Source organism: Patiria miniata, unplaced genomic scaffold (assembly GCF_015706575.1).
Source record: "Patiria miniata isolate m_02_andy unplaced genomic scaffold, ASM1570657v1 HiC_scaffold_1, whole genome shotgun sequence".
NCBI classification, from domain to species: domain Eukaryota; kingdom Metazoa; phylum Echinodermata; class Asteroidea; order Valvatida; family Asterinidae; genus Patiria; species Patiria miniata.
In genome coordinates, this window is record NW_024037047.1 from 6,301,175 (window position 1) to 6,322,113 (window position 20,939).

The following is a 20,939-nucleotide window of genomic DNA, read 5'->3' on the forward strand; positions in this document are numbered from 1 at the left end:
CTCATATCTTTACACAATAGCCTCAAATCTGACCTCACTCTCAAAGTTTCAAGAACTGCATATCATTCATTAATGCATATATTGGAAACGTTATAAGTCGAAAAGACATCTGAGTGAATACAGAAAAATACCTCCATTGGACTGTCGGTCCGTACATGACCACTTTGGGCACACAATATAAGCTCAAATGTATAGCAATGGTATAAACATTGAAAACTGTACAGCCAAATACACCAAATACTTAGAACCCAGGCACGTACTGGAAGCATTGCATGACAAAGGTGGTCCAGGATGCTTCCTTTACTTTTAAATTCCTCATATTCGCCACAAATAGCTTAATTGCATGCAAGCATTTCATGGGCGAAAATTCAGCAAGGGTTGGGTCATTGCATCATTCGTCCCTCGATCCCCTTGTGCTCAGAAAGAGCTTATTCTGATCTGAGGTTAGCGTCTTTACTTTCCAACGATTCAAAAATGCTTCTGATAAATGGAAACTACAAAAATCTTAATATACCCGTTTTGATAATGTTAAGTGACATACGACCGCATCAATTTGTATCCTGAAAAGCGCCTCTAGCATCTTACGACTTTTTTAATGCCGGGCAACTTTACGATCTTTGGTCATCCCTAATCTGCCCACTAGCAGACGCGTATTTACACCACTGGTTCATTCTCTAAATATTTACAAAGTGCTCTAAGTATGAAGCTATGCTATCAACTTTTTCGCGCATTTCTTGGGCCGAGGGCCAGTCCAGATCCATCATGTCTATGGCAATTTCGCGGATAACTCGCGCCATTTCCGGAACAGTTTTGTAAAGGAGCGTTATGACGGACGTGATTATAGTGCAAAGGTCTTGCGGGGTCGAACTCGCTGTGGACATCACGCCTTTCATGACTATGCGGTGCCCCACATCCCTCGCTGCCTTGAAAGCCGTCTTGCCAGCCACCTGTCCCACCTGAAAGGCCACTGTGCCCATCGCCCGCATCAAAGCGTACACGGAATCTGTCACGGGGGAGTTTTGCATTTCCCCTACCCCAGCCCCGACCCCTGTAACAACCCTCCTCACGCCGCGAAGACGCTTCCAAGTCGAGTGGACTCGCTCCAGGACCGCCTTGAGATAATCAAATGCGATGCTGTCGTCCTCGAGTATTTCAATCGCGCTGGCACTGGTTAACTTTGAAGTTATGATGTCCGTTATGATTTCTCCCACCGTTGACAGCCCGTGGCCTACTCCAAAGCCGGGAACCACACCAATGAGCTCCTCCACTGAAGTGCCGGGGGCGAAGAACGAAGCAACGAACCTCCCGAATCCTGTCGAGGCCACCGTCCCCACTAAACCTTCAATCACCTGCATGCAGGAAAACAATAATTACACGTATTATTTTCTGCCCTTTGCACCATTATGTATATTGAAATGATATTGTGAGTAAAACTTAAGGATGCATCTTCCGAAACAGTACATGCCGAGGGAACGTATCCGAAAAGCATTAATTTTGCGGATCACATTTTCAAGTGCCTTTGTTGAAATGTTTTCGTTTCCAAAGTCATTATTTTTCTGCTTTGGGCACCTTATTAACTCCAAAACCATGTTCTTGAACAAAACACTGCACAATGAAAAACATTCAAAATAAGTTAGAGTATAATATTGCTTATGCTAGTTTACAAACGAATATGTCAATCCCGATATGCAAAAAAAATAAAACAATGTGTTGTTCAATATTGATGCAGAATCATTATGTTCAGGCACATGTTTGATGTTGTTAAGTTTTTAGATTTAGAAATTAAAAATGCATCTTTCGGATCTTTCATCCAATTTTCACTCTTTTTAAGTGATTGTTATCCCCGGGTGTGGGTTTAAGCATGTTTGTGGGTCCCAGAGTACCAGCATACTGACCGACCGACCGACCGACCGACTCCCCAACTGACTGACCGACTGACTCCCCGACTGACTCCCCGACTCGCCCCCCCCCCCGACTCCCCCACTAACTGACTGACTTCGTTTGCAGTGACTGACCTTTGCACACATTTTAGCACAATGGAGGTGTTTTTGAAGTTCAGTGGCTAAACCACAGAAGATTTGTATGGTGGCCTTTCGGCTTCGGACGTAGAAGTTGGCGGCGTCTTCCAAAGCAGCGAGGGCTCTAGCAAGTTGTAGCGTCAGGGCCGTATCTTATAACGAATAGAAAAAAACCCGGGTTCTTTACTGTTTCCTGTTCCTATATTAGGAGTCGAAATATGGTCAAACCAGAAGACATGACACATACAGATACAAATTGTCCCTAAAAAGTATGGTCATGATACACATGCATTGGAGAAAATTGCCTGCTTTTATCAAAACGTGAATATACCTTCATTTTAATTGTAACGAGTCAATGACTTTTGTGACTAAAGTCGAGTCGAGTCATTTTAAAGAAGTGACTCAGTCGAATCATTAAGTCAAGAAGGTCGAGTCGACTCGAGCCACGTATAGTCGAGTCGATTGAAATCGAGTCACAAATTAAACACTGTAGAACAAATAAAGACAAGAGATCGGGAAAGTCATTGGTATCACTAACAGCTAAGACGAAAACCTGCGGTCTTTAAAGCTATCAGGCTGGTCTGGCGCAAAACCAAATTGCATTCTACAAAACTGTTTCTGATTATTTAAAGTGGCCATGTATCTATTTCAGTGAAAAGGCGGGCTAGCTGGCGTTCGAATCAAAGAGCTTAATAATAAATCACCAAAAGCCAATAATGGAACCACGACTTGCAAAATGTGTTAAAGTCTGGTACCGGGATAATATTTTGTGCGTTCCAGAACCACAAGTCGGGAGTCTGTGACACGTTATAATATTGTAACGAAAATGCAAGTCATGATTAATTTCCAGTTAGCACACTTTATTCTTCACTCTGATAAGATACAGGTTCCTGTCATAAACTTAATTGACAGGACATACGGAAGATAAGAAGATAAGTTTAAAGTTAACAACTTGTATTTCAATGAGAAGAATTAATGCCAATACAGTTGACTGTGTACTGATAATAGGGCCTATGATAAACTAATGGTAGAATAACTGTTAAATGAAATGACTTGTACAAGTTTAATTCATCGAAGCTTTATAAGTCAAGACGCTATGATTATTATGAATAAGAATAATATTTGGCGCAGTGGTTTATGGCCAATCAGAGCATTGCAAGAGGCATTTTGTTATGATGCGCTAGCTCCTTGCGTTATGTACGCGCCCAAACGCTATAAAAGACGAGCCAAGTCGGGGCTCGGGGTTCAGATCGTGACTGGTTCTGGCCCGGTGAGGAACTTCACATAGAAGAAGGAGCGCGTCGTACTCAACGTTCGATTGCAATGCACATTGGCGCTCCGCCTCATCGTTATCCACATAGACATTAGATTATACGCATCGGGCACGGTGTGTGCCAACAGTATTGGAAGATAATAAAACCGTTATTATTATTTGAAGAAGAACACGATCTCTCCAGTAGTTCTTGTCTAGTCTCTAGTCATCTAGTACTTGAACCAGTGATTTCGCGCCCGTTACATTTGGTGGCAGCGGTGACCGGACTTCGACGGAGGTATTGTACACGCTACCAGAAAGACAAAAGAAGATGAATACTTCTGATCAAGAAATCCAGTTCGGACCCACCGCCGGGGCGGGCCGTTCAAGTACGCCAGAAGATGACACCATCCATAGTTCACCGGCATTGGGCGGTGATGGTGACGGTTCATTTCAACGTGAACGACGAGAAATCAACCTGATGAAGGAAGAAAACGAGAGGTTGAGGCGGCAACTTGCGGCAATGGGCACTGCCGATAATGAACGACAAGAACCGTCACCGTACAACATGGAACAACAGAGATCGACACAGAACAACATGTCAGCCCTGTCTGGCAATAAGCCGAGAGTTCGGCCAGCGACGTATGATGGTATGAGCCCCTGGGAAGACTACCTCGTGCAGTTTGAGCTATTGGCCGAGCTCAACGGGTGGAGTGCACGGGAGAAGGCGATGTACCTGGCCGCTAATCTACGGGGCGCAGCACAGGCCGTGCTGGGTGACTTAGATGTCACTAGACGACGAGATTATAACGCCCTCGTCACGGCACTCGGTCGACGATTTAGCCCTGACAACCAGACGGAGATGTTTCGTGTTCAATTAAAGAACCGAACGAGAGGGCGAGATGAGAAACTTCCCGAGTTGGCCCAGAGCATAAGACGGTTGACACGACGGGCATACCCAACGGCACCCTACGAGCTACAAGAAACACTAGCGAGAGAGCATTTCATGGATGCTCTAGATGATGCTGACATCCGTTGGCGAGTGTTTCAGTCCAGGCCGATCAACATTGATGATGCTGTGAGAGTTGCCATTGAGCTTGAGGCATTTCATACGGCAGAGAGACAACGGGGCCAAATAAGACGGTCAGCACCGGCTGCCAGAGTGATATCCTCTGACACAGCAGATACAACAGCCGCACAACCCCTGGAACGACAGCTGGCTGCATTTACCTGTACAATCGGTAATGCTATTGCCGAAGGGTTCAACAATCTACAGAAACAACTAAATGGGGAAGGGAAGATGGATAATGGCCAAAAGTTTACCCCCAGATCATCAACACAACGAAGATGGGCACGTCAGGGAGACAAAGGCACCGTGGAGTGTTGGAACTGCCACGAGACCGGCCATTTCCGACGAGAATGCCCAAAAGCCGGTTCATGGAGAAATGATACAAGCTCACTTCAGGGAAACGGCGGACAGTCGAGCTTGTGGGCCGAAGATCGACTACAGCACCCAGGCCCGGGCCAACAGACCCAACAACAACAACAACAACAATAAAGCCACGCATCAGATCGACAGTGGGGGCAAGTGGCATGTATGTGGCCGGACATCTAGAAGGGGTTGGTGTGAGTTTTCTGGTAGATACAGGGGCCAACATAACAATAGTGAGGCCAGAGATTTACTACGCCATACCAGAATCAACGCGACCACGACTAAAGAATAAAGAAATCACCATGGTAACAGCAAATGGCAAGCCTCTACTCTCCATTGGGCGTGGGAGTTTTCAACTTAAAATCGGCAAGCAGAGCCCTCAGGTACAACATGATGTATGGGTGGCTGAGATTGACCTAGACGGTATCCTGGGCTATGATTTCATGATGAAATACAACTGTAATCTAGATGTGGGTAAGGCAGAAATGAAACTGCACGACATACCCATAGCGTGCACAGCCACTGCACGGGCACCAGCATCATCATGCCGCATCACTGCAGACATTACTGTGAGCATTCCACCAGGCGGAGAGGTATTGCTACCAGGGAAACTGGAAGGAGAAACAGGGCTTACGGGACTGGCTGTAGTTGAACCAACGGCTAATTTGATAGAGAGACATGAGATGATAACCGCCAGGTCATTGGTCTACACCGACAGTGGAAAGATTCCAGTTCGCATTTTGAACCTGACAGAGAAACATGCCACACTCTACAAAGGTACCAACGTTGCTACTTGCGAGCTAATAGAAGAAGTGGTGACAAATGTAGACCACTGTGATGTAAGAGCAGCAACTTGTCACACCGATGAATCACCACCTACAGAGTCAGCTCACAACGACACCAATTCCATGCCCTCCCACCTTGATGACCTGTATAAGAGATGTAGCGTTCATCTTGAAACTGAGCAGCGGCAACAGCTTGCTACATTACTACAGCAACACCATGATGTTTTTGCGAATTCATCAGAAGATTTGGGAAAAACGGCCGTGTATCAACATAAAATAAACACTGGTGATGTACCCCCAATTCGCCAGCGAGCCCGCCGACTACCAATTCATCAAAGGGTGGAATCAGCGGAAGAAGTGAACAAGATGTTGAAAAGGGGTATTATCGAGCCGTCTGCTAGCCCATGTGCATCACCAATAGTACTGGTAAAGAAGAAGGACGGCAGTATCAGATTCTGCGTCGATTACCGCAAACTCAATGCAGTGACAATAAAAGACTCCTACCCTTTGCCGAGAATAGACGACTCCCTAGACACACTGGCCGGTTCAACTTGGTTTTCAACCTTGGACTTGCAGAGCGGCTACTGGCAAGTCGAGATGGCTGATGAAGATAAGGAAAAGACGGCATTTGCAACAGGCACAGGGTTCTACCAGTTCAAAGTTATGCCATTTGGACTTTGTAATGCCCCCGCTACGTTTGAACGGCTGATGGAAAAAGTGTTGAACGGGTTGCAATGGCAAACGTGCCTGATATACATCGATGACATCGTGTCATATGGCTGCAGTTTTCAACAAGCACTTGGGCGACTTGAAGAAGTATTAGTTCGACTCAAGACAGCTGGGCTTAAACTGAGTCCAAAGAAATGCCATCTATTTCAACGGAGCGTGTCCTTTTTGGGCCACACCATCAGTGAAAAGGGCATAGCTACAGATGATGCCAAGACGGCTACAGTAAGGAACTGGCCAACACCGAAGAATGTCACCGAATTGAGAAGTTTCCTGGGCCTATGCTCGTACTACCGAAGATTCGTAAGAGGCTTTGCAGGCATTGCAAAACCATTGCATCAGCTGACTGAAAAACAACAGCCGTTCATCTGGACAGATGAGAGTGACGGAGCATTTCAGCAGCTTAAAACGGCCCTCACTTCCACTTCAATTTTGGCGTATCCAACGGAAGAAGATGAATTCATATTGGATACTGATGCGAGCAACTATGGAATTGGTGCAGTGCTATCGCAGGTGCAAAACGGCACAGAAAGAGTCATTGCAAACTTCAGCCGTACACTTGGCAAAGCTGAGCGCAAGTACTGCGTGACGAGAAAAGAGCTCCTGGCTATAATCAGTGCAACGAAGCATTTTCATCACTACCTCTACGGCAGAAAATTCCTGATACGTACCGACCATGGGGCATTGAGATGGCTAATGAACTTCAAGAGCCCAGAAGGTCAGACGGCAAGATGGCTAGAAGTGATGGGTACTTATACCTTCGACATACAACACAGACCCGGCAGACAACACGGTAATGCAGACGGCTTATCTCGCCGGCCATGTGACGAATGTCAACAGTGCGAAAGAATTGAGCACAATGACCATGAAATGCATGATCATGTCATCACACTGAAACCGACAGCCACTAATAATTCGGAGCCAAATGATGTCTTGCTTAATTGCAAAGAGAAAGAAGAAGTGATGAGCCACAAAGAAAAGTGTATCGACAAAGAAAAATCACCATGCAATGGCAATGATGATGAAGTGCATGGTTGCTCAGCCCAACCCGTGTGCACAAATAAAGTTGATAAAAACGAAGACATACAAGATGTAAGCACTGACCCCAACGCAAATACTGAGGCACAAGATGTACCAATAACGTACTGTTCCGTGATTGGAACTACCGAGGCCGGAGAAGAAACCCCAGAGGAAAAGTCTGAAGAGGGCTGGAGGTCAGGAGACCTCGGATGGACAGCCAAAGACTTGAGAGGGTCGCAACTGGATGACAGAGACATCGGGCAGATACTCCGATGGAAAGAGTCAAGAGAAGAGCGACCAGACTGGGCAGAAGTCTCTCCCGAGGGCAGAGTAGTTAAATCATATTGGACGCAATGGGAGCGTCTAGAAGTACGTGATGGAGTGCTGTATAGACGATGGGAATCAGCTGTAGGTGATAAGATAACGTGGCAATTAATCCTTCCTTCGAATATGCGTGAAGACTTGATGAGACTTCTTCACTGTGAACCAACGTCCGGACACTTGGGACGGACTAAGACGTCTGACAGAGTTCAGAAAAGGTTCTACTGGTACGAGTGGCGAAGTGACGTCAGCAAGTTTTGCAAAAGTTGCGATATCTGCGCAACTCGTAAACAACCGCTGAAGCACCGTCGCAGCCATATGAAGACGTACAATGTCGGCATACCAATGGAAAGAATAGCCATTGATGTGATGGGTCCTCTGCCAGTTTCAGATCGAGGGAACAGGTACATACTGGTCGTTGCAGATTACTTCACGAAATGGACGGAGGCATACGCCATTCCAAATCAAGAAGCAACCACTGTCGCCAACGTTCTCACAGAAGAATTTATCTGCAGATACGGTGTCCCGTTACAACTACACTCAGATCAGGGTCGAAACTTCGAGTCACATGTGTTCCAGGAAGTTTGTCAGCTACTCGGCATCGACAAAACTAGAACCACTGCTCTTCATCCTCAATCTGATGGAATGGTTGAACGGTTTAATCGAACGCTGGAAGCCATGCTCTCCATGTTCGTTTTAGACAACCAGCGTGATTGGGATCAGCATCTGCCTTATATCATGATGGCATATCGAACTTCAATTCACGAGACCACGGGATGCACGCCAAGTGAGCTAATGTTAGGCCGTGATGTGAAATTACCTGCGGACTTGCTAATTGAGCGACCCCCAGAAGAAAGGTACAGTGAACATACAGAGTATGCAGAGAAGTTACTCGAGCACATGGAAACCACACAACGGTATGCAAGAGAACATCTGAAAGTAGCGACAGAAAAACAAAAGAAAAGCTATGACCACAAAGCAAATGCAGGTGGCTACAACAAAGGAGATGTTGTATGGTTGTACAACCCAACGAAGAAGAAAGGGATAAGTCCTAAACTGCAGAGATACTGGGAAGGCCCGTACCTGATTACCAAGAGGCTGAGTGATGTCACTTACAGGCTTCAGAAAGGGCCAAAGACAAAACCAAAGGTCGTACATAGTAACCGACTCAAGCCATATTGTGGAAGCAAGCAAGTCAAATGGCTTTGGAAAGAAACAAGCAATAAACAAGACACGAAATGTAGCCGGGAAGAAAAAGAAGTCAGGATGGACTCTGCAGAACAAAACAGAAGCAAAAGAAGTTCGACGAAAGTACAAGTAACAACGCGGCGAAGGACTGGACGACGAGATAAACCTTTGGCAGAAAACAAAGAAAGTAATCTACGAAGAAGTCAGCGGAGCAGGTGCCAACCGGAAAGATACCGTAATTAGCACCAGGCATTAATTGACTGAATACTTTGCAGCAATGGACTCAACCATGAACCAGTACCACTGATCTCTATATAAAGACTGGATAGCTAATACAGAGCCGCACAATGTACGAATTTGACGCCATATTGGTGAGACCGGCTGGTGATCTACAAAGGACATGTTGCCGTTTTTATAGACAGCATGATTTCTTTCGTAACGTCGCGGTTCACTTGACTTATATTTTGACCACCATCACTGATCAAGGTTAACTACAATTTTTCTAACGTCGTGGTTACTAAAATGCCGCAAATATAACTTTTTCGGCGTTTTGAAATAATAATCACTACGGAAATGTGTCCCTTTTAGAACATCATAATATGTGTACGTGACCAAAATGCGTGTCAACTGTTGATACAACGCGCGCGTATTTACGCGTAGAACGTTCGTATTATACGCGGCCATCTTCGTGAGACCGGGGGCGAATTGGTCAATGTGCGAAGTCTACTGTGTGAATGTTGTATGCATATCCGCTATCCAGTCTTTATATAGAGATCAGTGACCAGTACTCGAAGCATGCGCGTACGCATGCCGCAAATACGCAAAACGCAGATTTTTTTTTAAGTATGTGCGCGTTGGACGTGCGTCTTGAAAACCGTTAGACTGGACGTGACGAACAAGACGCGCTGCGTCACACTTCACATTGCAAAGGCAACGAGACAACACGTATAATTTCTTCTTCTAAGTTAAAGATGTTTCGCAAACCAACCAATTACAACAAGAGAGGAGGGTGGTGGAGGCCAAGGCCGGGCTACACGCCAAAAAGATGTAAAGGCAGGGATGAAAGGGAAGTAAGACAAGAGAAAGACAGGGTCGAGCAGAAAACAAAGGCAGAAAGAGACAGAGGCGAACAGAAAGCCAGAGAAGAAAGAAGAAGTCGTCATAGTCGGTCTGAGCTCGAGGAGCTTTTGGTGTCAATGGAGACACCAAGGCCACCGTCGCCTACCTACGAGCCCCTCAGCCCCACCCCCTCTATGAGGAAATGGATGGTGGATGATTTTGAGCAGGCGACTGCCGAAATATTGAATGGAATCAAAGAAGAAGAGAGGACGTCGAAGGGCATACCAGTACCAGCGGAGGCACCGTCAACTGAAGCGCCGACATCTCCCATCTCCAATATTTCAAACCCAGATCCTCGGTATTTTCGTGCAGCGAGACGAGAAGAACCCAAGTCCACGGCTGGAGGGGAAGTAGCATGGATGAGGCAGCAGGTGTTGACCACTAGAACAACAAAGTCTCGGCAGGACCAGCTGCATGAAATCGACTTCGGAGTAACGGTGAGACAAGTAACAGAGACAGCCATTTTTCCGGATGGCCGGAGATACGAGGTAAAGTACACTGAATACAACTTGCCTTCACATACCAATAGAGGCCCACACGCGTGGACAACGTCATCCGGTAGTCTGTAAAGCTCCCTATAACTCAAGAGAGTTATACTTCTTAGGTGAGGGGGGTGTTATTAGTTTAACACCAGTGAGGGGTTAAGCTCCCTCTACTGCCCCAGCCAGGTGTAGCAGGGGGGTGTACCTGCATCGCCGAACCCTTTGGGTTTTATCGACTGAGGAGTAATCTGAAGTCAGCCACCACACCTTGTCGCTTGGGGTGTAAAATACAATGCCGGGTCTACCAGTCTAATAATGCAGCTGCGCGGATCGACATGTCGTCACCATCATCAGGAAGTTAGCCTCAACTATTTCAGTCAATCGAGTTATTCCGCACAAGATCATCAAGTGTTCATCGATGGGGCTATCTAGCCCGGCTATCCAGCGCACCAGGGTCAGCCACCCTCAGCTTTAGAGTTCATCGATGGAGCTATCTTATCTAGCCGGTACCAGGGTCAGCCAACCTCAGAGGTTCCCGAGTGATCATTAGAGAAGATTTGGTAAGATACGAGTTGGTACAAAAACGAACACAGTGAAGAATGGGTCTTGAAATACAAATTTGGGGAGTTTAAATTTTTAATAGAAGTAGCCTGCCGCTTTTGGACGTGATGCGTCCGAAACGCATGTTTCTTTAATAATGTGTGTAGCGCCCTCAAAAGTCGAGGCGCGAATAGCATAATGGCGGCGCCCTATAGCTTGGCCTGTGTACCCATGTAGTGTATACGGCTCGAGTAGAACTGCGGTAAGAAAATTTGCCGTTTTGTTTGAAGTTGAAAAAGTAACGTCAGACGGAAATTGTGTCTGTTCAGTATGGTAGACACAAGAACAGTTCGTTTTTGTAGAAGACATGTATCTTTGATGTATGTAGGACAAAGATAAATATTTGTGCGCAATTAGTAAATTGTTCTGCACGATGTTTATAAATGTACATGGATTCAATAATGACTGTCATGTTAGTTGTACAGACTACGGAAACTAGACGATGTTTGAAAACTGTGATGCTGCTGCTGATTTAAACATCAGAATGGTTTTTCCAAAAGTAGAGATTAAGTTACATGTATTTAGATTAAGTAAACGTTTTGTTGAGGATATTCAGAGTTGCGGACTTTTTCTAGTTTTATTTATTATTGTTGAGGATATTTGTTGCGGACTATTTCTAGTTTTATTTATTATTGTTGAGGATATTTGTTGCGGACTATTTCTAGTTTTATTTATTATTGTTGAGGATATTTGTTGCGGACTATTTCTAGGTATATTTGTTATTGTTGAGGATATTTGTTGCGGACTATTTCTAGTTTTATTTATTAATGTTGAGGATATTTGTTGAGGATATTTGTTGCGGACTATTTCTAGTTTTATTTATTATTGTTGAGGATATTTGTTGCGGACCATTTCTAGTTTTCTTTAAATGTGTATTATTGCGGATATGTTGTTGCGGCCTACTTATTGTATTGAAATAATTTTGGACATTGCTGAGCACGACTGTTAGAATATCTTGGGGTGCATAAATTACTTTCAGCGTGGCGGACAATTCTAAATTAAAGTGACAGGACTTTATAAGCCGTGAGTTTGGCATAAGATACCAAATATGATTCTTTTATTGAGAACATTGTAAGACTGCCTGGTGCAGTCAAGTCATAGGTAGTTTAATTACACATGCATTTTCGTTAACGTTTATTTGGTTCATTCGTAGTTAAATGCGAGGGCGCATTTGTGTCTTAAGTTGGGGAGAATGTAACGAAAATGCAAGTCATGATTAATTTCCAGTTAGCACACTTTATTCTTCACTCTGATAAGATACAGGTTCCTGTCATAAACTTAATTGACAGGACATACGGAAGATAAGAAGATAAGTTTAAAGTTAACAACTTGTATTTCAATGAGAAGAATTAATGCCAATACAGTTGACTGTGTACTGATAATAGGGCCTATGATAAACTAATGGTAGAATAACTGTTAAATGAAATGACTTGTACAAGTTTAATTCATCGAAGCTTTATAAGTCAAGACGCTATGATTATTATGAATAAGAATAATATTTGGCGCAGTGGTTTACGGCCAATCAGAGCATTGCAAGAGGCATTTTGTTATGATGCGCTAGCTCCTTGCGTTATGTACGCGCCCAAACGCTATAAAAGACGAGCCAAGTCGGGGCTCGGGGTTCAGATCGTGACTGGTTCTGGCCCGGTGAGGAACTTCACATAGAAGAAGGAGCGCGTCGTACTCAACGTTCGATTGCAATGCACATTGGCGCTCCGCCTCATCGTTATCCACATAGACATTAGATTATACGCATCGGGCACGGTGTGTGCCAACAGTATTGGAAGATAATAAAACCGTTATTATTATTTGAAGAAGAACACGATCTCTCCAGTCAGAATTCTTGTCTAGTCATCTAGTACTTGAACCAGTGATTTTGCGCCCGTTACAATATGTTTGTACACGACAAGCGTATACCGTACTGTATTTGCATAGTGACGTGAACATACCTTTTGCACCGTATAAAATAATTAAGTCATTGCAAATATTTTTCGCAAAGTTTTGCTCATTTTTGGGACTCGAGTCTGCCTTTGCTCGAGTCCAGTCGAGTCTTCTGGTGAGGGACTCGAGTTGAGTAGAGTCATTTGCTCACAGTGACTCGTGTCGAGCCGAGTCATTTACCCTCAGGGACTCGAGTTGAGTCGAGTCACCGACAAATTGTGACTCGAGTCGGACTCGAGTCATTACAACTCTGCACAGTACAGAACCTCAACAGCTCACGTCATACGCAAAGCGACTGGACAAACGCAAAACTGGACAATGCACTGAACGCCGTGCTAGTAAATCGGGGCGCTGACAGACAAACCAGGACTGTATAGCTTTTTCTCAAGCACTGTCACAAACATATTTTTTTCGAGGTTGATCGTTTAACAATCTGTATTAAAATCAATACTCACCTTGATTTTCACAGTCACAACTGCCGTAAGAGTAATTGTGTCCCGAACTGTCTCCCAAATTCACAGGGCTGTTAGTCAGGACGACAGGGTAGTAAACTAACTTGACGTTGACTGTGATTGGTTGCTGGATCGATCTTGTATTCTTTCTCCTTTTTGTGGAAACGACTCTGTTCTTTCCTACATTAAATAATTTAGGAAACAGTCCTAATGGATTTCAATACTGAGTCGAATGTAAATAATAACTACACGATGCTCTCACGAAACTGTGCAAGTTTCAATGTAATTCAGATGCATATAAAAAAAACCCACCAATTTTAATCGAAAACATTTAAACTTAAGTAATTAAAATCATGGAGAAATAACCGTAATATGCATGTTTGCTTTTCAAATTAACTGAAGAATAATTTGCAAAACACTTTATATTCTTAAGGAGAAAAATGCACTTTCCCCTTATATTGGACCCAGGAATAGGCCTATGTGCCTTACTCACGAGTTGGCCATTTGTGTCGAGATCCCTGAATGTATTTTATAAATTGTTAACTGTTGAATGGGATGGCGCCAGATTATTTATGCAGACAAAATGCAGCTATATTTTACCGTCATTTTTTTAAATCTGGCTTTAAACATTAGGGTTTGTTTATTTACAAATTTGAAATTATTCATTGAGGCAGACTGGAATTTATTATAAATTAACTTGTTTTCATTTCTCTACACAATTTCCAAAAATCAAGATTTTATCTCACTCTCAATCCAATATCATGGCCGACTCGTGAATAAGGCCCATAGTAATGAGACCAAAAGTTATGGAAATTGTTCTGGTTACCAACTACAAATGAATTAAAACCAATGGGAACTTCATCGCAGTGCTTTCAAAGAGGCTTCTAGCATACCTCACACGCGCTGTATTCAAGATATAAGGCGCATGAGGATGTTCGCACTTGCCTGGTGGTACTACATTGCAGAGGTTCTGGAATTTGGATTTGTTGAAGTCAACTATCGGCCGGTGAAACTTTATCAAACTTATAGGACAATATCTAAATGTCAGTTTTGTACCAAGACTATATCGGGCTATACGTTGATTATATTTGCCTTTTTCGTCATTGTCTTTCAAACGTATCAAATCCAGAAGTCTATTACCTGGCAATCTGCGTGATTTGTGCCCAATCGCAGTCACGCACAGTGTCTGCTTTTCCATGTTTTCCCCTCCATCTTGCTGCAGTTTTATGCTTCTCAAATGCTGACCCAGGTCTCGCAGTTGCCGCTGGACGCCTTCAAGATGTTTCCATCCAACTCCATCATGATTTTCAGTACAAGTCATTGGAGAGGTAAAAAGTGTCGTATCATCATTGGACACTGTTATGGAGTGACATTACGCGGCCACCGTATCCATATTCTATGACGTTATTACGGGCTGTTAATAAACGTCTTTCAGTGAATGCTACACTTGAGTCCTGCCGTCTTTAGAACAGACACAACATAGTGAACTGGGACTGTAATTTCGGTAAAAATATACTCATGGGAAAAAATACGTGTTTGTGTATCGTGCACACAATAATGCTTTTGTAACACACATATACAACTACACTCAGACACTTAACTATTCAACCGTGAACTTGACGCTATTTTGTCAGTCAGTCACGAGATGGCCGCAACAATGCTGCAACCGACCTCGTTCCCATGGTGTCGAGCAGTACGCTCCCACTACAACCAGCTCTGTCCCCCTGGTATTGGATCATTTGCATGTTCAAACATCTTGCACTGTCTATTAATCTGGTGACTGCCTATTAAATCAGCGTTTATTTTTGTATGCAGTGTCTGGGAGTAGAACAGAATTAATTCAAAGTTAACATGAAATTACCATCTTAACCAGTAATATGCAGAGTCACATTACATATTATAAGCAAAATGGAAGGGGGGCATTGTTTTGAAGTGGAGTGGAAATAAAAACACCAAGGTACACGATATAAATCAACTAATTGCTGTTTGTGCATGGACTATGATCAGAATACAGGCCTGGTGAGTCAAAAAAAAGAAAGAAAAAAGAAAGAAAGAACGAAACCCAATTGTCGGGACTATTGTTTTAGTGAAGTTCAGCATGTAGCACTTTCAAAATCTAGGATTTAAAAGCCCAATTTATAAGCTTTCTTTTAGTACAAGAATCATTCAAATCACCCAGTAATTTTGAGGTTGCAAATTACATGAGTGACTTGAATGATTCTTATGAAAGTGCTACATGAAAAGCTTCACTGAAACAATGGTCCCGCAATTTGGTTTCTTGTTTTTTGTTGTTGTTGTTTTTTTTGGGGGGGTGGGTTTTTTTTGGGGGGGGGGGGCCCTCACCCTGTTCAGGAAAGGAGGACAGTTTCAATTCCAGGGGTTATTTAATAACTTAATTCCCTGGAAGCAGAACAGACCTTTAGCGCATGTATTGATCAGCGCAGCTATATAGCCAATATACATGTATGTACACGGTGATAGAGCTCACATTTATGTCCACGATCCAGTGGGCTTTCAACCTTATTTGCCCTTCTTGTTCTTCATAACAATTGTTAGGATAATTTCAAATAAAGCACAATACACAACCTGGCAATACTCCAATAGTTGTTGGCAGGCCCATGCGTTGCGCAACCAGGTTTTTTTTAGGGAAACCCCCATGGTTGCCACATCTAATATTATTTAGACTTGAGAACAAGTCCCTCGGTATTATAATAATGATAATAATAATAATAATAACTGTATTTATATAGCGCTTTTTGCCAGAGGATACAAAGCGCTGGGGGAGAATGCAACCAAGCCAGGTAAATGAAGTATATGAACATTATGAGACCCATTATGTTGCACCTTATAAGGGTTTACAAGGTGCTGCGGCGCATTATTGCTGCAATTATCAATGCCATCACACTCTGATGATTACTCCATCCTAAATAATAGAAGGGGGAGAAGGCAAAATTATAAACATTTACACATAATTTGTTTTGTAGCACATTAGGCATTCATTAAAAATATTCCTAACATAATGATTCGACTAGTGCGGCCATGCAATCACAACATCTAATATTATAGGCCTATACAAAGTACCCCGACCCCGACCTCTCATGATCTGAAAGAATTTTTGTTTGGTCGATGGAAATGTACGTGTAAATTGCTTTATTTGGTTTAAAAGAGTATGTTTTCGGATTCGGTTGCCTTTAATGTGCTGTGATGACGGCTTGTAAATGACGGCACTATAATTTGTTAATTTGCTGATATACACATGTAATACGTCTTTTTACAAGATTTGCTTAGTTAAGGGGACATAACATCCTGAAATCCGCCCAATTTGTCTCAAAAATGAGATTTAAACAAAATGATGTTCATTCGAAAGAGCATTGTAAAGTAGGATACAACGTATTATCCTCCACGCAATCTCCTTTTAGTGTCGTTTTTGGGTTATTCCTGCGAGAACAAATTTCGGGGGTCAAACATTTTGCTCTCAAAAATCGAGCTGTTGGGTGTCAATAGTCGTGATTCTGCAGCACTGACATACAAGCATACACAACGTGTATCGTAAGTTCCATGGACAGAGCTGGGAATACGTACATACATAATGCTACAAAACGTCAGCCGCGTCATCAGAGGTTAACAACCGGTTTATTCGTCTTTGCTCACGAACAGTTAGCAACATTAGGTTAGTTTCTTTTCAACCAAACCTTTGCCATAGGACAAGTTAAACAATCCAAAACATGACATTTTTGGGTATTTCAGGCCGTATTGCCCTTTAACAAGAACCCACTGCTATCCAAAATGTTATGTTATGGGAAGTCTACCAGTTTTAGCTACAGGTAAGCACAAAAATGTGGCTACGCAATATTTGTTAAGTATCTCCATAAAATTAGCTCTAACAAATTTTAAAATTTAACTGGTATATCCGTATTTATGTAAAGCGCCTTGTGCGTCAATTTTTAATTGCCTGTTTGTCTTATTCTTATTGCCTATCTTGACAGTTTGGCTGTCTTTTATCAACCATATTATTTTATAGTTATTTTATAGGTTTTGTCTTGTATAAGTTTTAGTTTATTCTTAAATTTTAACCTGTTCATTTTTATTTCTGTGAAGCGCCTTGAGCGTCAATTTTGACGGATTTGGCGCTATACAAGAATTAGATATTATTATTATTATTATAACAGGATATCAATCAATCAATCAAAAGACATTTCATAAAGTTGATGGGGCACCAAATGAAGAGTAATTATTGATGGTACGCCTCCTGAAACAGGTGAGCTTTCAGGGGTGTCTTGAATGACTGCAGTAAGGTGGTGTCTCTAATGTATTTAGGAAGTTTGTTCCAGATTCTGGGGGGTCCGCTCATAAGTCCGACGCCTCATAGGTCCGACGCCTCATAAGTCCGACAAAATCGCATCCCCTAACCAAATAAAGGCCCATAAGTCCGACGCCTCATAGGTCCGAAATTTCGGACTTATGAGGCGTCGGACCTATGAGGCGTCGGACTTATGATACGGCCCCGATTCTGGGGCCGTATACAGAAAATTATCCTTCAGCAAAGGAAACACAATGGGTTCTGGGCTCAACCCAAAGTGCAGTGAACAGGAGGTTGATTATTGAAGTCGTCTCCGTTTGAGAATTAATTTGGAGCATGACCGTGACGTAAGCAGGAGCTGGTTTCCAGTAAGCTTTAAACATGAGAATGATGACCTTGGGAAATTCATTTACAAGGAGGAGAAAGGCATGCTTTAACTTAAATCACTTATCCACACCGTATTTATTAAAACTTAAATTCATGCATTTGATTACAATTATGAACACATCAAGATGGAATTGTCACGTATTCTGGAATTTTAGGAATAACTTTCAGTCCCCATTTTTTCCTGGAAGCTTAGGCTCTGACCAATCAGAGGGCAATCAGAGGGCATTTATTCATGTGTTGTATAAAACAAATAATAATTTTTTTCACATTTGTGCTATGGATAGAATAGTTTCATTCAGTGACAGACAGGGTGAATGTTCTATTCTATCACCTCATGAAATTATTCTTACCATTGCACTTAAACACAATATCTTCAGGACATCTATTATCTATTTAAATTCAACACAACATAAACTGTTAAAGGGAATATACATCATTTGCTTTTGCTGTAATTTTCAGAAATGGTTGGAATCGGGGGGTTGGAAATATATAGCAAATATAGATACACTGACTTTTTTGAGGTTTTAGGTTCGAAAATGCTATAAAATCAAGAAAAAATATCATTTTCCTGTAGTCTGGTTCCCTGACTCCAAATCAGAAGAAACAGAGCAGTTTACATACATTGGGGAATTGTAAGGTCAGGGAACCTGTCTAGCTGGCTTGTACCCGTTCATATAGGTGTGTAATCGATTGCAAACAAGTGCGATGGTCAATTGGGGCCAGTTTAAAAAAAAAAACCAGTTTTTTCCAACGCTGGTCGGCCGACCAGCGTTGGAAATTGATACAAAAATATCACTTTTCTTGAAAATGACAGTATACCAGGTGCCCTGATTTTACAGGATGCTTTACACTGTCATTCACTACCAGTCCAGCAAGGTATTTCAAAATGATTTGGTAGTTTTATTTTTTGATGTTTGCAAATGTTGTATTTTCCCTTTAATAAATAATGTACATACATAAAAATGGATAAAATAGCTTCATTCAGTGACAGACATTCCATCCATCACTTGATCACGACACTGCATGTGCATGTACAAGTATTCTTACAAATTGCACTTGAACACAATATGACTGAAGTTTTACTCATATCTATTTTTATCTATTTTTTAGTAAATTCAACACAACTAAATTAATGTGTTTATAATTAATCCCCACAAAAATGGATACACATGTAGTAGTTTCATTCTGTGACAGACAGGGAGAATGTTCCATTTTACCTGTATCTATCACTGCATGACATTATTCTTACCATTGCACTTAAACAAAATATCTTCTAGAACTGAAGTTTTACTCATATCGCTCTTTATATATTTCCTTTTTTAAATTAAACGCAACTAAATATTAGTTAATAAACAATGTACAGAAAAATGTCTGATCATCTTAAAACTGAGTTCAAATAATTATGAAAACTTTAAGCATCCTGGCAATTTGTTTTTTAAATACAGTGAAATCTTGACAAGTCAAAATCTGATAACTCAGAACAACTGTTATTCAAACAAAGAATCCATTGCCTTCAATAGTACATGTATAACAATGATATACAACCCTGCTTAACTCAAAACGCTGCTTGTCAAATTTTTAACCTGTTCCCTTGAGGTTGGACCTATCAAGATTTCACTGAAATGGTTTATCGGCAGCCATGTGGACCTGTGTACGTGTCATTACATGACTCAATGGTTGAAGACCCAGCTTTATCACTTATCTCGCAAAAGAATGGCTGCTCAACAGTGTGAATCATGACATGTCTGTTCAGACAAGATTTCCGAGTAAAAGCTTTACCGCAGGTCTCACAAATGAATGGTTTCTCACCAGTGTGAACGACGACATGTCTGTTTAGACCAGTCTGCCGAGTAAAAGCTTTACCACAGGTCTCACAAACGAACGGTTTCTCACCAGTGTGAACCACGTCGTGTCTGTTTAGACCATCTGGATGAGTAAAAGCTTTACCACAAGTCTCACAAACGAACGGTTTGAATGGTTTCTCACCAGTGTGAACCCTCTCATGTTTGTTCAGATTAGACAGCAGAGTAAAAACTTTACCGCAGGTTACACAAACAAATGGTTTCTCCCCAGTGTGTACCCTGTCATGTCTGTGCAGATCAGTTCGCTGAGTAAATGCTTTACCACAGGTTGCACAAACGAACGGTTTTTCCCCAGTGTGAATCCTGTTGTGTCTGCAAAGATCACTTTGCTGAATAAAAGCTTTACCACAGGTATCGCAAACGAATGGTTTCTCACCAGTGTGAATTCTCATATGTCGGCGAAGACTACGTAGACAAGTTAAGGCGTGACCACAGGTTGCACAAACGAATGTTTTCTCACCAGTGTGAACCCTGTCATGTCTGCAAAGATCACTTTGCCGGGTAAAAGCTTTACCACAGGTGGCACAAGCAAATGGTTTCTCACCAGTGTGAATCTTCTCATGTCGACGAAGACTACGTAGACAAGTTAAAGCTTCACTACAGATTGAACACACAAATGGTTTCTCACCCGTGTGCACCCTTTCATGTGCATGTAGATCACTTTGCCAAGAGAAGGCTTTCCCGCAAGTCACACAAACGAATGGTTCATCACCCTCATGCACCCTCTGGTCACCAATCAGCTCAGATCCTTTTGCGTCCATTTTTTATCTGAAGTGCTTATTCTTGCTGGCAGTCTAAATATCCCGTCAAATTCTGCAATCATCCATCTTTACAGAAGACCAGGGGCCTACAGTCTATGGAAGAATCATCACTGGAGCTGAGCATGGATGTTTCTCTCCTCAAGTCACATGACTGATTCAAAATCTTCACCTTTCAGATGATCTGCTGTCAGTGTTGCCACCTCTGGAGACTGTGTTGAAAACACAAACGACAAAACAGACGGAGTTTAGTTCAAGGTTCAAATTACTGCTGTACTACACACTTGTCCTCATCT

At 42.5% G+C, this 20,939-nt stretch overlaps 2 protein-coding genes across 2 annotated transcripts; both read right to left on the bottom strand.

Annotated features, from left to right (window-relative positions):
• Positions 1-6: 6 nt before the first annotated feature.
• LOC119720011 lies at positions 7-14,994 on the bottom strand. The gene is made up of 4 exons (XM_038189543.1): positions 14,477-14,994; positions 13,340-13,516; positions 2,016-2,170; positions 7-1,349 (listed from the first exon to the last, which is right to left on the bottom strand). The coding sequence occupies exons 1-4, from the start codon at positions 14,655-14,657 to the stop codon at positions 675-677; spliced, it is 1,188 nt and encodes a 395-aa protein (XP_038045471.1). The 5' UTR covers positions 14,658-14,994; the 3' UTR covers positions 7-674.
• Positions 14,995-18,878: 3,884 nt separating this feature from the next.
• On the bottom strand, positions 18,879-20,939 carry LOC119720090 (gastrula zinc finger protein XlCGF7.1-like). Its single transcript, XM_038189660.1, has one exon. The coding sequence runs from the start codon at positions 20,644-20,646 to the stop codon at positions 19,651-19,653; it is 996 nt and encodes a 331-aa protein (XP_038045588.1). The 5' UTR covers positions 20,647-20,939; the 3' UTR covers positions 18,879-19,650.